This window comes from Triturus cristatus, chromosome 7 (assembly GCF_964204655.1).
Source record: "Triturus cristatus chromosome 7, aTriCri1.1, whole genome shotgun sequence".
NCBI lineage: Eukaryota > Metazoa > Chordata > Amphibia > Caudata > Salamandridae > Triturus > Triturus cristatus.
The window spans coordinates 218,973,103-218,990,280 of NC_140590.1; the positions used below are offsets into that span (position 1 = coordinate 218,973,103).

Below are 17,178 nucleotides of genomic sequence, written 5' to 3' on the forward strand. Positions count from 1 at the left end.
AAAGAATGAGATCTGTGGCGTGTTCAGAAGCTGAATTCCCTGTAAAAAGCAGTTCAGGCAAACTGAGACAAGTCTCCCTATATAATGCAATGGGTGCTGCGGTATACCCATAAATCAGGAGGATGAAGGAATGAAAGAGTCATTGCCCAAGAGGCAAGTATCAAAAGCTGTCAGCAGTAGCTCTGAGTTGAGGTATGTAAAGGGGACGTCAGAATGGGTAGGGAAAAGAACTCCTCACGAAGAGTAGTTTTGTGGAAATCTGCCTTATTACCTAGAGACAACACACACTAATATAAAGCACAATACATATGTAAATATGTTCCAGTATTCTTTATCTCAAACCAATGGAAAGCTATTGTCCGATCATCTGCAGCTTCTTCCTTCGTTCCCACGGTAAACACTTGAAGTAGATGAACACTATGGAAATTAATCAGTTGCTAATCATTCATACTTCCCATGAGGAACTCAGCCGCATCTAACTATAAGCTTATGCAAGTTTCACTAAGTAACAATTAATTTCTCTAAAGACAGAAACATTATAATCCAGCATACTGAATAATTCACGAGATTCCGATCTTCGTCTAAACTATATTTGTTTTAATATACTATTCTCTATTCACCATTGTGTGACTATGTGGCAGCTAGAAACTATCTTAATGCAATGGGAGCAAGTAGCTTGGATACCAGAAATGGTTTTTTTATAAAGTCAGCACATTCTGCATCTCCTGTAACATTTATTTATCAGGAAAGGTGAAATAAAGAGAGATTGAAAGTTGAAAAAGGCCTGGGCTGGTCTTTATTAATAGAAACCCGATAGAAATGATAGTCTGTGGGTTATTTCGAAAACAAGCTTCACATTAATTAAACAATCAAGCATGCCTGACTTTAATTTAAATAATATACAGAAAAAAGGAGGTATCAAAGAAGAAATACAAAAAGAATCAACGAAGAGAGCACATTTAATTACCCCTTCAAATATCTAATATTCATAATGAATACATCAAAATCAATTTCAAATACCCATAGAAAATGGCACTTATTCAAAGAGAAACAAAAGACATATATCACAAAATCTTATACACATCAATAAGAACAAACAACACAAATGACAATAACCCAAAAAGAATTATTCACAATAGTGTCCCCCCTGTGATTTCAGGCGAACCACTGAGAGGTAGTCAAAAAGGCATCACTAAAAAGGCTAGTTGGCCAGTTCTAGTGTGACCCAACGTCAATATAAGAATCACTTATAATTCTAGTGACTCCTCCAACAAATGTCTGTCGACGTGACCACATTTCAGCCCTTATTCCTTATGGCCTCTTCAGGACAGGGGTTATACAAAACTACAATAAATTCAAAAACAACAATATTACTCTCATCCAGGGATTCAGGGTTAGGCACAACAGATATGAATGGTGACTGCCCACTACGTGCCACACAAAAGTACCATAGTGAACCAATTGATAACAAACAAATACCCCTATTATCATAAAGCACCACACAGTGACAATCTGTGAAGAAAAAGAGTAACTGAACTTACTATCTACCTGTTTAATGACAAGTGCCCACAATACCTAAATATAATTATAAATTTATAAATAGCAAATTAATCAGCCTTAAATATAAGAAAAAGTCCCTTATTCCATGTCACCAATTAGTCAAAATGAGTGTTTCCCTCTAAATTCAACTTATATACTCCCACAATAGGTCGGGCGCTAAGTTCTCTCGCGCTGCTCAAATGACAGCGAACCTGATGCACTGCCTAGAGCAAATAAATAAATAAATAAGGGCAATGAAACAAGTCAATGATGGACCTTCGAAATCATGACTCATATACCTCAATTAATCATAACGAAGAGGCAAACAGCGGGCTCACCTCCTCAGCACTATAAATATCCGTACACCGAATTCTCCCTCCTTCCCTCTCTCTTCCTCCCTCTCTGTCTCCCTCCCTCTCTCTCCCTCCCGTCCCTCTCCCTCTCTCTCCCTCTCCATGTCTCCCTCTCTCTATCTCTCTCCCTCTCTCTCAATCAGTTTGTCTCCCTTTCTCTCTGTCTCCGTCCCTCTCTGTCTCCCTCCCTCTCTGTCTCCCTCCCTCTCCATCTGTTCTCCCTCTGTCCCCCTCCCTCCCTCTGTTTCCCTCCCTCTCCCAACTTGTCTGTCTCTCTCTCGCTGTCTCTCCCTCCCTGTCTCCTGCTCTGTCTTCCCCCTCTCCCTCTCTCCCTCCCTCTGTCGCACTCTGTCTTCCTTCTGCTTTAAACTCACCTGCTGCGCTCACTAGCTGCTGCCCGCCCCACCCCCCCGTCCGTCACCTCACCCGCCGCTGAGTCAGCTTCCCTGGAACACAAACAGCCGCCGCACCCAAGTACTTCACAGGTCTTTTAAAGGCCAAGTCACTTGTTCATGAGGCTTTGTTGTATTTCATCTCTTCTTAGCGCCCCTGCATCTCCACTCATTCAGAGGGGAGATGCAGGGGCGCTAAGAAGAGGTGAAATACAACAAAGCCTCATTAACAATCGCCCGGCCCCATAGCTCCGCGCTGCTGCAACCGGCGGTGCTTGTGAAGGTACGATGTCTGCAAGGCCCGCGGGCCGCCAGGGAAGGCTTGTCGGGCCACTGGCAGCCCGCGGGCCGTACTATGAGTACCCCTGTACTAAATGAACATCGGGTCGGTCCGCTAAAGGTTCCTCGCTACACACCTACTCCACAGTCGCTCGGGTTAGTGTATGCCACAAAGCGACGTGCGTCACACGCGGAAGTGCAAATCCCTGCATGGATCAGTCCCGCCCTCCAGCAGCAGTAACACAAAAGAGGACTAAAGGACGGCACCTTCTATAACAAAACATCTGAAGGCACAAGTACTAAATAAATACAAATAAATATCAGGCAACGCCTGGGAGGCGGGAAAGGCTCACCGATCTAAAATAGCAATAAAGACCAACACATAATCTACACCCAACCACTGAAGGGAATTTAAATAAATAATAAACGCGGAAAATAAATGAATAAACAGAGGCAGCAGATAGAATCATACTACTTGGGCAGTCACCAAAACACACCGAAAGACCTCAGACTGAGGGGTGAGAACAACATCTCACTCATAAACAACCAATTATCTACAATATCTATATATTTATACAACAATGAAAAGAACAATGTAAAGAACCCTATAGTGGTGACATCTTTAACATACAATATACACATTTATTACAAGAAAAGTACTGTACATCTTAGCCGAATAAAGGTAGTGGAAAGTTCTTAATCCCACCACAATGAGAGAATAAGGAGCTTCGCGTTTCCATTTTCCATGTATAATGGGTACACCAGATTTAATTCTCAATCAAAGCCCAAACCTCATCTCTGTCATTCAAACCCACCCTTGACGTCTGATACCTTTCTATCAAACGCGCCTAACAAAGTCGAGTAAAGAAATAAATAAACAAAACGAATTAAGTTGTGCGCGCTGCAATGCCAAATCGTCGATGCAGGGCACAATGTAATTCATTTCATTTATTTACTTCTTCACTCAACTCCGTTCAGCCCAATTTCGGAGTTTACTACCCCCCACCCTGCCCTTCCCTCGCCCCCGCCATACCCCGCAGCACTCCCTCGAGGAGCCGCCACTGAATATCCTGCGAAGTATATAGTTGGATATCAGGAAATTGGAGCACTTTCTAGTTAAATAGGCAAGAACAGATTTTACTTCTGATTTTATACCTGATTCTGCTTCCCTGTTTTTTTAATAAACCTCATTATATATTTCACCTGCCTTACTCAACCAGCCTAATAGTACTGTGACTGTGAATGTGAAAAGGGTGTTCACAGCTAGCAGTAGCTCTCATGTGGCAAAATAGGTCATATAATTTCGTGCCATCTCATCTGATGACATTATGGTATGCTATGCTCTTATCTTATGATGTGATACGCTGTGTTATGTTATTTTATGTTATGAAGTGTCCAATGCCATTGTGGCAAAGGGGATGATTCCTCCCGCTTGGAAGGGGCAGAAATTGTGCACATTTTCTAAAGGAGGAACCCTAATGTGCCCGCAAACTATCGGCCTATTAGCCTCCTAGACAGCCTCCCAAAAATATTTTGCAAACAGGTACTGGAGAGAGTATTAAATTGGTATGACAATAATAAAATCCTCTTCAAACTTCAAAACAGGTTTTAGGCAGAAGGTTAGTGCAGTGGACTAGGTATTTCGCTATCTCTTGACCAAGTGGAAGGTGGTAGATCTGGCCAAGGGGGACCTTTATGTGGCATTCATTGATCTGTGTGCTGCCTTCGACCAGGTACCTAGCTTAGAGAAGTCCTCCAGGAAATGGATATCGTGCCTCATCTTCTCCACTCAATTAGAATTTTGCACTAGGGGAATTTTGTGAAAGTGAGATGTGGGGCGAAAGGAGAGCTAACTGATGCCGTCCCTGTCAACCAAGGTGTATGGCAGGGATAGGTACTTATATCAACTCTTGTTCTCCTTTACATCAACAATTGTATTACCTACTTATTGGGCTGTGTGAATGATTTCCCTTCCTTAGTGGGTGTAAAAATACCAGCTCTCCTCTTCGTATACAACACATTGATAACTCCCCCCAGTCAATATCTGACTTTCAATCCACAATGACATTCATCCGTCAATGGATGGATCACAACCATTTAAAACGAAACCCAAGCAAAATCGATCTGATAATGACGGGTGGAGGCCACAATCAGTGGGGCCCACAATACTGGCCTAGCAAAACAGGCTCCCCCCGCCCCCTCCACCTCAGTAAAAAGTCTAGGGGTCACCATAGGCAATGACCTGTCCCTAAAAACGCATGTAGGCACAGTGATTTCCATCTGCTTCCTTCAGTTGCGAAAAATCAGAAAGATAAGCAGGCTACTGACCCAGGCTGCGCTGGTACGGGTAGTGTTAGCCCTGGTCCTATCTCATCTAGACTACACCAACGCCACATATCTTGGACTGCCACTTGGCCTCACTAAGCGACTTCAGTTAGAACAGAACCAAGCGGCCCAACTAATATACAAACAGCCCAGTTGGCAACATGCTTCTCCTCTTCTTAGGGAGCTGCACTGGCTACCCATCCCCCAGCGCTGTGCCTTCGAAGTTGGCTTCCTGGTGTTCAAATCCCTAAACTGCCGCAGCCCTAAATTTATTGATAATCTCATCTCCCGCTACACTCCCTCACGAAACCTCCACTCAGCCCAACTCCAACTCCTGACGGTTCCTACCTTCAAGCTGAAGCGCCAAGGGGGATGTAGGTTTGCTACTCTGGCCCCACGTTTGTGGAACTGCATCCTCTTGGAAATCAGGTTAAGTGCCAACCTACTAAACTTTAGAAAATCTCTCAAAACCTGGCTATTCACACAAGCATACAAATTAACTGTTTACAGGATGGCGGCCCCCTAGTCTTCTCAACGCCAAGAAACCAACCGGTGTACGAGAGCTTTACAAATCATTGATAACATAACATAACATAACATTGTTGCTGTTCAAAACTAGGAGTTGGCTGCAGAATGTGGTTGATAATTTCAACCAATTTTGCAGGGATTTTGATCTTGAAATCAACACCAACAAGACAAAATGCATGGTGTATTCCAAGAGACTTCAGTTTAGAGGAACCATCAAGGTTGGGGCAGAGGTACTAGAAAGGGTGCATGAGTTCAACTTTCTGGGCATCAGGCTGGATGAGACTGGCTCATGGAACCCGCAGATCTTACAAAGCATTCTTGTTGTGAAACATTGGGCGTGTGCCATACAAAAATTTGCTAAACATCTAGCCTGGTCGCCCACCCGCCCAGCGGTGGAAATCTATAAGGAACAGGCCAGGGGGGATGGACTTATGGGGTGCTCTAATACTAGAGCCCTTTGCACTGCATAAAACAATTTCATTAGGGGGCTGCTGGGTCTATAGAGGGGCACGCCATTAGTTCCCCTCCGTTTAGACCTGGGATTGCATGAGTTAGAGATAGTGCTTCTGTTAAAACCATTGTTGTATTGGATTCAAGTGTGTAGTACTGAATGAATGTGTCACCTTAAGCAGGGCTTGAGGCATGTGCTTGCAGCCATGGGGTAGACAGTGTGAGCTGGTTAAGGGCGCTCAAAGAAACTTGCTCTGATGTGGGCCTTGGGAAGTTCAGGAGCAAGTCACAGGCCATTTGGGGGGGATGTTGTTGCAGTAAAGAAGATGGTGCTGGAGAAAGCCATCCATCTAAGAGATCACAACGCATCACTAGGGAGTCTGACAAGTCACAAGTCTGTGTGTGAGGGCGAGGTGTTCCTGGACTTTATACACCCACCGTGGGCACGAGCCCTATATCTATAATTTAGATATGGGTGTTTAGCTGTAGCAGCCTTTACGGCAAAATGTAGGGAGGCAAACCAGGAATCCGAGTGTTATCCATGCTGACAAACTCCCCACAAAGGTGACAAATATGTGTTGTTTTTTTGCCCCCTCCATGAGAATCTGAGGTCTAAATGGATTGCCCCCATGTGTGGATCCCGCTGTTAATTGTCGAGAGGAGAGGCATACAGAATATGCAAAAGGGACACAACCTAGATGGTGGTGGTGGTCGTCTCTAAATTCTTGTATGTAAAAGGCACACATGGCCAGGTCAGGAATGCCCACTTGGGATTTTACACCCCCCTTAATTGATTTTATATGTTATTTATTGTTGTTTTTATGTGTGTTTTATTTTTGTTTTAAGATGTCCTTAACTGATGTATACTATTTTTATTATGAAACAATGTTTCGAAATATCAATAGATGATACGATACGTTATGCGATTCTGTTATGTTATTCCGTAATGTGTTATGTTTAAGTATGGTATGTTTCATAATGATGTTATTTTATGAACATGTATGTTATGCATTATTCACAGTAGCTGACCCTTTAAAAATTTAAAAAGCAGATCTCTTACCTGGCACGAGTCTTTACCACCCTCCAAATCCCCGGCACAGAGCATGCCATCAGTTATAACATCATCAGGGAAGGCTTTGGCGCAAACGGCCTGAGAAACCGTTTTTACATTCAAGCACTGCAGAACATCCGGGAAGGTATCTAGGAAAGAACACAGAGTAATTGGATCCGTTACCGGGAATATAAAATTAAAATAAGCTTTGCACACAGTTATTCAACACATAATGAGAACAGTGCATTTTTGTTACACTGACAAAAAAATTGATTTTTTTTTTATTCTCATTATTGTGAATATTAAATAAGAGGCATCCACTCTGCAGCCTGTAGCTTCGACTGCGCTTTCATAAAACAACGTTTGAATTGAAATACAAATATAGCTGCAACAGCACGTGCCAAAATTATGTTTTTGCGTACTAAAAATGCCTATGCACCTAACACATCACTTACATGTAGGTGCAAACACTTGATTAAAGTACACTTCTGCAAATAACATTGCAAGGTATGTGGATTCAGCCGATTTGCACATAGATGAGGAGTTGGATACCTTAAGATATTTATTTCAATTTTAAATTAATTATTACCCCGTGTGTGCTCACCAATTATGACCAGCGGTCATATCATGATCCCGCTGTCTGCGCTGCACTGGTGCACATGGGGGGCTGTATTTCTTTTTTGAGTCTTCAGTGCATGCATTAACAAAAAGAATCTCTGCGTTAGAGTACGGGCTTCAGACAGCAGAGCTCATAAACAGGCATAGGCAATTATGCCCTGTGTTTCCAGGATCATGAGACAGCCTCTGGGCCTTATTATGAAGCTCTGTGTTTGCGCAGAGCACAGCAGCGCGCCTGTTAAAATGTAATTGCAATGTCTGAAGAATTTCCCTAGGAGGGGGTGTGGCTAGCGCCCGAGAAGATGGCGGACTGTCCCTAGCTCTTCCCTCCCCCTAGCTAGAATCCCGCCATTCATGCTCCCTCCTCTCTCATTCTGTCTATCAGCGCCAGGAAGCTTCGGCGTCAGTGCGCTTTACAAATTGCACCTAAGATAAGATAAGATAAGAGAATGACCAACCTGACGCGAGGCTGCATTCTCACACGGACTGCAAATGATGAGCTCATTCGGCGGAGGTGATGCTTCGCACGTTAAAGTGTTCATGACCGGCAGCAACGTCATGTAAGGGGGGCTTTCCTGATTTATGTGTTGGAGCGGTTCCGTCACAGAAACGGCCGCCATCTCAAACTGCACTCTTAGGAAATGTTATCGAGCATTGCACGCGCGGAGTTTCTGCATGCTGTGGCCCTGCATTGTCTCTCAGCTGGCTGTCAAAGCTTAATGCTTAATTTGGTTTTTACTGCATTGTATGTGCTTTGCCTGCCATAATAACGCTGACTCCTTCATGCAGCTTGCTTTCTTCGATGCTCTGCAATATCTTCAACAGCCTTCAGGAAACTTTTATTTGATCTTCTTTTCCCTGCTTACAAGTGCTCTGCTGCCATCTACTGCCCAATCGCCTCAGTGCACCAGAAAATAATTCATTTAAGCTGAGAATGTGGTTCTTTTTAACATGATCGCTTCCTGCAATGTTAATTTTTCAGCTATTTTTCACTTTGCTATGAGCCACGTTAACAATTGGGGATTGCCTGATGCTTGATTTGTTCGCAATATCTCATTTTTACGCCTGAATACAGCTAACATTCGGTCATATATCAGTGGTGCTTCCACACAATTTGACTCTTCGGTCATGTGAGGCTGCCTTGCATTGCTGGATTCTGTTTTCATTTACACCAACTGTGTATTGTTTGCTAACATATGTTTGGTGAATCTCTCCCCACTGCATATGACATTTTTCAGCGAGTGAAGGCTATATCAGCGTTATTTTTTCGTCTGCCTTTTTCCTTGTAATCTAGTTGGCCCTTTACAATTTTTGTCAACTTTAGCTGGTTATCTTAATGGTATTTGAGTCCTTTGACTCTTATTTACTGTTTTTGCACCACTAGACGAACTATGTCATTGTAATCATTTTTTCTGGCTGTATCTCTCCATCTGCTTAGCTCTGTCTATTTATTCAATTATATCTAATTGAAGAGCCAAATATTCAGGCTTTGCACACGGACAATTTACTGTTACTGGTCTTCCAATTATCAGATTGTTTCTATTTATGGGACGATTAACTAGAAACTCCTCTCAGCCTAAGTCTTCAACGCAAGAGCTTCCTCTACTCTTATCACGCTGACTCTATGGACACTTCTACATCACATGTCAAATAGTTGTCTTGACTCCTGAAATGCTTTTACTTATGTTACATGTTCTTTGGATCTGTTTGCTTGTGTGTTGATTAATAGCAAAATGCAGGTTTTTCATTAGCATTTCTTCGATTATACAAGTAATCTCCTTTTTTCTCTTCACAGGTTAAGTATTCGTGTGCCATCTCTCCTTGTGTTCCATCATCCGTTGGTTTGTTCTTTCCCCCGTTTTCCCGCATGGGCTTTGGACGCGTCATTATTCCGTGTGGCCTCATACCCCTCCACCTTTCGTATGTCCTGGATTATATGTAAGTCTTTCACTGTTTTAAGCTTCTTATTCTCCCGTTTCGTACTCTTTTTCTTTGATCTTTTCTTCCCTTTGAGGACTTTATCTCGATGCCTTTTCATTATAACATTACTCCCCTTTTTGCCTTTCTCCTTCACATCTCAAATGTTATTTACTCACCTTACTTTTCTTTCCTTTCTATTCTCTTCTCCTTTTTATTTGGCTCATTTTATATGTAGTTGGTTTGGTATTTGGTATTGTTTGAATGGTTCAGAGAATTGTTGCAATCGGTGCGTATTTCTCATTTACAGTTTTGTTCTATGTCTTTAAAACTTATTACGTGGAATGTCAGAGGTTTGCACTCACCTATTAAAAGACAGCGGGTTTTGACCCATTTAGCTAAGTTGGGAGCAGATATCGCATGTTTACAAGAATCACATTTGATGGCTGAAGAATCTGTAAAGTTAAAGAGAGGTTGGGTAGGGGAAGTCTTTTTTTCCCCAGGCGATGGCAAACGTAATGGAGTTCTCATTCTTTGTCGCAAATCTCTTCCTATCAAAATGTTATCGCAATGTACAGATAAGGATGGTAGGTGGCTATTTGTTAAATTAATGATGGGAAATGTTCCGCTCTCTTTGTTAAATATTTATGCGCCCACAGTTGGAGATACCTCTTTCTGGTCTTCCCTAGACCAACAAATCACACAATGTTTTGATGATAATTTTATCCTTACAGGAGACTGTAATGACATTTTTGACCCTTTTTTGGATCGCAATTCGTCTGTCCCCTTTGTCCCTCATAAGTTTCATTACCTTTTCACACAAACAATTGAACAACATAAGCTTACAGACGCTTGGAGGCTTTGTAACCCCACATTAAGAGAATACTCTTACTACTCCCCAACACATCACACTCAATCACGTTTAGACTATATTTTTGTGTCCCACAAAATTTCTCAATCATTGGTGGCAGCAGATATTGGTTCTATCTTTATATCCAATCACGCCCCTGTCAGTATCCAACTTGATGTTTTACAGAAACCCAATTTATCTTGAAAATGCTGTTTCAATAATGCCCTACTTCTAGATTCAACATTTACATCTTCCTTTGTTTCCTTTTTAAGGAATATTTCCTCTTTAATCAATCAGCTACTTTGCCTTTTCACGTGGTTTGGGCCGCTTTCAAAGCATCCGCTAGAGATTTTATTATTGGATATATCTCAAAAAAACGGAAGATGGCACGAGAAACAACCAACGCCCTCTTGGCTAAAATAAAGAGACTGGCGCATTTGTACTACTCTTCCAAATCGAAATCTTATTTGTCTGAACTTATAAATGCTAAATTTCAGTTTAAAAAAGATACAACTAGTAATGCTTCTAACTTTTTGCTGAAGTCTAGTGCAAAATTTTATGGGGGTCAGAATAAAGCTGAAAAATTGCTAGCCAATTATTTGAAAGTTAAACAAAACAAACTTAATATAGAATCTATTTATGATCATAACCATACATTGAAGTTCAAAGATGAAGATATCCTAAAAGAATTTCTCCAGTCTTACAAAAAACTGTACACGTCTGAGACTCTTTCCTCTGATCATTCTATTTCTCAATTTTTCTCTAAAATTCAACGCACTTCTGACACGTGCTTGGATCTTTCACTTTTAGAATCTGACCTCATACAAAAGGAGCTTCTTGCCGCCTTGCAAACTCTTAAAAAAGACAAAGCACCCGGCCCAGATGGTTTCACTGTCGAATTTTTTACCCACTTTGCACATTTACTTATTCCCAAATTACATACACTCATAAATGCCTTTTTAGAATCAGGTGAATCTTCTGGCTCTTTTTCAGACGCCCTAATTTGTCTTATACCTAAAGATGGTAAGGATCCACAACATTGTAAAAACTATCGACCCATTTCTTTGGTTAACATTGATTATAAAAAAAATTCAAAGGCCTTAGCCTCGCGTTTAGAATCTCATTTGCCTGACCTATTAGACACAGAACAATCTGGTTTCGTCAAAGGACGTCTATTGCAGATAATAATTGTTTATTTTTTTATGTTCTTTCCAAAACTTCCAATCTTTCCCACTCTTTAGCAGCAATAGCCCTGGATGCAGAGAAAGCATTCGATAGAGTTGAATGGCCCTACCTTTTCCATACACATAAATGGTTTGGCTTTGGTCCAAAAATAATTGCTCTGATTTCTATTTTGTATTCTAACCCTGTCAGTGCAAATGGGGAGTATTTCTTCTTATTTTCCACTTGGCAGAGGGTCCGACATGGTTTTCCACTTTCTCCGTTTCTTTTTAATCTTGCCTGAGAACTTTTTTTGTTGAAAATCCGCCAGGATGACAATATTCATGGTTTTACTTTTAAAGAGACCAACATCAAAATGGCAGCTTATGCTGACGATGTTCTTTTATTTCTTTCACAACCCCAACTCTCTCTTCCCGCCTTTTTGGAGGAGGTTGATTCCTTCGCATTCGTATTACCTACTGGTGGTCGCCAGTAGGTAGTTATAGTTAGGACCCTCTTACCATAGGAAAACCGCAACATTCTATTTTGAATAACTTTGGCGCCGGTCGACGAATCCTTGCGAAATTTTCAAAATAGGTGGGGCACTGCGCTCCGCTCCTACCCTGAAAGTCTCGGGGGATTCGTCAAGCGGGGGCTGAGATAAAAGGGGGGTCCCAAAACGCGTTTTTCCCATGCATTTTTCCATAGGACCTTTAGACACAGCTACAGCCCGAACGGCTGAACAGAGTTCCTTGAAATTTGGCAGAGAGGTAGTCTACAGGTCAAGGAAGTGCCTTTTGTAGGTTTGGTGTAAATCTGTTCAGTAGATTCTGAGAAAATAGCCTTTAAATCAATATATATATCTGAGCCAGCTTACGGTGCGCTTACGGTGCGCTTACCGTACGCGTACGGTGACGTGCGCGAGCGCGATTCTGATTGGCTGTTAGATCTAAGTAAACATTCGAATCGGTCGAAACCAGGAAGTGGCGGCCGCCATTTTCTCTCTCGCACTCTGAGTGGGGCAGCAAAAATAAAGCCAAAAAATGCCTAAAGGGGCAGTATATTGAGATCATAACCACCCAGCATTGATATAGGGGTCCCCAAACAACCCCCAAGGCCAAAAAATATATATTTTTTTTTTTTCGAAAAATCGCCGATTACGCTTACCGTACGCGTACGGTAAAAATGTAAAAAAAAAAAAAATTATCCACACTCTCCCCTCCCCGTGTGGAAATGGTGCCCAAAGGGCACCATTTGTGCATGGCATATTTCTTCTGTGAAATTAATAAAGAATACATTTCACAACGATGCGCATAATATGTCCCCCATGTGCGCACGGTGCGCGAAGCGCATCGTGCGTACATGGCCCATCCCGCATAACGTGGGCACGCGGTGCGCACAGCGCACCGCGTGACCACCGTGCGTGCACGGCACTAACTGCGTAAAGTGGGCGCGCGATGCGCGAAGTGCACCGTGCGCGCACGGAACGAACTGCGTTAACTGGGCGCGCACGCCACGAATGGCGTAAAGTAACTTAGCATTTAAAAAACCGTACAAATTCACTGAAAAAACCATAGGTTTCACACACGTTATAGTTAGGAATTAGCATTTAAAAAACCTTGCAAATTCACTGAAAAAACCATAGGTTTCACACAAGTTATAGTTAGCTGTACATTTCACTCGTAAAAAACCAATGAAATTCCCCCGTTATAGTTAGTGCAGGCAACTATAACTCACGCGACCGCAATCCTCTGCTGATGACATATGTGTCTTTATGAAAAAAAAATATTTGTAATATATGTATAGCTAAAATTTAATGGAAGAAGACATGGGCAAATAAGTGTCTAAATACAGTATTAGCATCAGCAGAGGATTGCGGTCGCGTGAGTTATAGTTGCCTGCACTAACTATAACGGGGGAATTTCATTGGTTTTTTACGAGTGAAATGTACAGCTAACCATAACTTGTGTGAAACCTATGGTTTTTTCAGTGAATCTGGATATAAATTAAACAGAGATAAATGCGAAATTCTACCTTTAACAAAATACACTTTTAAGGCTGACTTTTCCACTTCAGGTTTCGCATGGAGCCCCCAATTCATCAAATATTTGGGTCTCCATTTTACCCCCTCAGTTTCAGGAACAATATCACGATGTATGGAGAATTGTATACAGAGATTGTCTTTGTTAACAACGAAATGGCACCCTTTGTATTTATCTTTATCTCCTATAATTTTATATACAATTTCTAACATTCCATTATCTATTCCCTTAAAGTATTTTAAGAAATTCAATTCCATTTTATCCTCCTTTCTATGTAATAATAAGAAATCACGTATGTCTCTATCCAAATTGATTCGTCCAAAATCAGAGGGTGGGGTGAATTTCCCTGATTTTCCCATTTACCATAAATCCTTTCTACTACACCAGGCTTCGAGATGGCTCTCTGAACCTTCTATAAACTGCCCTCTTTGGACCACGCTTGAACAGTCCTGCATTTCCCCATTCTCATTTCAAGAATATTTGACTTATACACGTAAGCTGCAACCTGTATCCACTGCTGTAATTAAGCATACCTCTAAGATTCTACTATCTATTTCTGCCTCGAACTCTAGTTTCTGGACATCATTTCTCAATTCCCCCATATGGCACAATGTTTTTATTTTAATAATCAATAAACCTCTATTTTGGAAATCTTGGAGAAAGCGAGGTCTGGTCTGGGTATGGCTATTGTATGTCCAGAATGAGATTATGTCCTTTTCACAAGCTAGCGGCTTGTTTGATTTGCCTGCATCTTTCCCCTCAAAATACTCCCCTTTATCACAAGCCATTCAAAATGCCCATGTTCATTATAAAACTCCGTCCCTTTCTGCTTCGCGTGCACCTTCTTCTGCAGATAAGCTACACACTCTTCTAACTCACAACTCTAGGGCCTCTGTCATATATGAATTCTTACACAGTTCACACACTCCAAGAGAGAAAACTAAAGTAGAGTTATCTTGGGAAAAGGATTTAGACGCTCCTTGGTCTGTGGAACTTTGGGATAGAATTTGGCTTAAACTTAGGAAGTCCTCTAGAGCTGCAAACACAACACAGACACTCTTTTTTATTTACAATAAGCTCCTCCTCTCCCCCTTTAATCTCCATGCAAGACATAATGCACTCTCAGATGTATGTTGGACTTGTTCCTCGCCCCTTGCGGATTTATATCATTTACTTTTTGCATGTACACTCGGCCATAGTTTTTGGGAAAAACTGTGGTCTCAAATTAATTCGATCTTTGGCTCCCGTTATCCTTTCTCTGTTTCACATATATTTTGGGGTTGTCTATCCCCTATTTGGACAAGTTTTGGTTCCAATGTAAAAATTATAGATCTGTTGTTAGCAGTTGCCTTTCAGCAAATAACTAAGAATTGGAAGGACTTTACTAAATTGTCGTATCAAGCATGGTGGTATGCTGTCTGCTACAATCACAGATTGGACACAACTTTTGTATACCCACTGCATATGGCGTCCAAACGTTTGGACCTATGGTCGCCTGTTACACTGTTTATTGATGCTAGTGCTCAACGCTCTCTATCTCTCACTCCCCTCCAGCAAGAAGTGAATAAACCTCCATGACTCCCTTCATATTGCTATTCTATGGTTTAACTATGTTTTCTCTTGTAGTGCGCATATTCACGTAGATTGTAATACTCTTATGTTCACCGATTCCTTATGGTATTGTTCTTTTTCTTACAGTTGGTATGTTGTCTTGACTTACATTTTTTGATCCTTTATCCTTTTCAACACTGAATTGCTTATTATGTGTAATTTTTTTTTCTTTTATTAATATTATTATTATTATCCTTATACGTTTTTGTGCTAGTTTTTTTTTTATCTTCCTTTTGAACTTGAAGAATTTCCCTAGTTAGTGCATAGACTGAAGGAAGCACAGTGGACAAATAGAAAGAAGCAATCACTGCTTGATGTTAATGACCTGTGGTGAGGGATCGTCTTTTTTTTACTGAAGCCATTTCTTGTTTTTGGTGGTCTGTAAAGCAACGGAGCACACACAATATAATTGAAGGTAGTAATGTGTAGAATGTAAGGTTTGACAATCTTTATGCATATTTGTTGAGTGGAATCTTGTGTTAAATCATCTTATCAATCACTCATTAGTTAAAGCTTTTATTGGGAGAGAAAGGCCAGCCGGCAACTCAATCACAGTGTACGGAATTGCCTACAGCCTAAGGAGGTGCGTGAGTCCGCTGCTACACATCTGGATGTCTGAAAAACAATTGATGGACAGAATGCGGAACAATGTCATACATTCACCCCAGTACAGAGATCTGGGCCTAAATCCATTGCCTTTTTGCTCACCATGCCATTTCAGTTTGGACCCAGCCATATGCAAATCAGTCTTGACCCTACAACCAATGGGAACAGTCCAGACCAAACTGCCAGGCAAGGTCCTCCCTGGACTGGAAACAAGCATCCTAGGACCGGTTTCGGGCTTTCAGCCTTCATCAGCCAGGATAGCTTGACTCCAGTGGCATGGAGAGCACGGGACCCACGTCTGGGCATACCCGTCCCACTCGGGGTAACAAATGCAAAAACAATTGATGGACAGAATGCAGAACAATGTCATACATTCACCCCAGTACAGAGATCTGGGCCTAAATCCATTGCTTTTTGCTCACCATGCCATTCCAGTTTGGACCCAGTCATATCCAAATCAGTCTTGACCCTGCACCCAATGGGAACAGTCCAGACCGAACTGCCAAGTAAGGCCCTCCCTGGACTGGAAACAAGCATCCTAGGACCGGTTTCGGGCTTTCAGCCTTCTTCAGCCAGGATAGCTTGACTTGGCTTGGCAATTCAGGCTGGACTGTTCCCATGAGGCACATGGTCAAAACTGATTTGCATATGGCCAGGTCTAAACAGGGGTGGCATGGTGAGCAAAAGAATGATGGATTTAACCCAGATCTCTTGACTGGGGGTGAATGTTTTGATTTGTTCTGCATTCCGTCCATCAATTGTGTGTCTTTTAAACATCTGGATGTTGGTGTGATTTCTGAGAAGGTCTCATTGGCTACAGGGTTAGGAAAACAACAGCCCGGGAATCCTGTCAGTCTCTGGGAGGACCTTGACAGTCACCTTCCTCAAAGTCAGTGACAGTAGCTATGCAGCTGCAGCATGTGTAGCTTTTGTGGCAGGGGTGCAAGCATTAAGGGAACACATGTTGGTTCCAGCTGCAAAACGAAGGGCCATAAGTACAGTGAAGTGGCGGAGAGAGGCGTTAGCCTTCCTGGCTTAAGCCTCTCTCCTACTACTTCTGAAACGAAAGGCTGCACCATGTTTACAAAAAGCAATTGCAATGCAATAGGTCTCGCATTTACGCGAGTTTAAGCTATTGGCATTGTAAATGTCCATGCTTTTTATTTAAATTTTAAAAACCAAAACAGAAATAAAAGGCATTATCCTTTACAATGCCAACAGCTCAAACGTGCGTAAACGCGAGACCTATTGCATTGCAAATGCTTGTTTCGAGTTGGGTGAGCTACGTGTCTCATTGCGCGCGGCAGCCATTATGTAAATTAAAAAAATAAAAAAACGACGACCCCTTCTGCTTTCTTAACATATTTCCAACATTAGGCAATGGGAACCGTTTTTGTGGCTATGGCCTGCCTCCTTGACATCAGTCCAATCCGGCAAAAACTTCCCTCGTGTGCTG

At 41.9% G+C, this 17,178-nt stretch overlaps 1 protein-coding gene across 1 annotated transcript in view; it reads right to left on the reverse strand.

The window, feature by feature from the left end:
* The window catches only part of LOC146809260 (trypsin-like), a 110,539-nt gene that overhangs the window by 33,054 nt on the left and 60,307 nt on the right, over positions 1–17,178 (reverse strand). Inside the window, exon 4 of the mRNA XM_085616082.1 lies at positions 6,927–7,066. Coding sequence (XP_085472208.1) covers positions 6,927–7,066 — 140 coding nt within the window. The remainder of the gene's footprint in view (positions 1–6,926; positions 7,067–17,178) is intronic.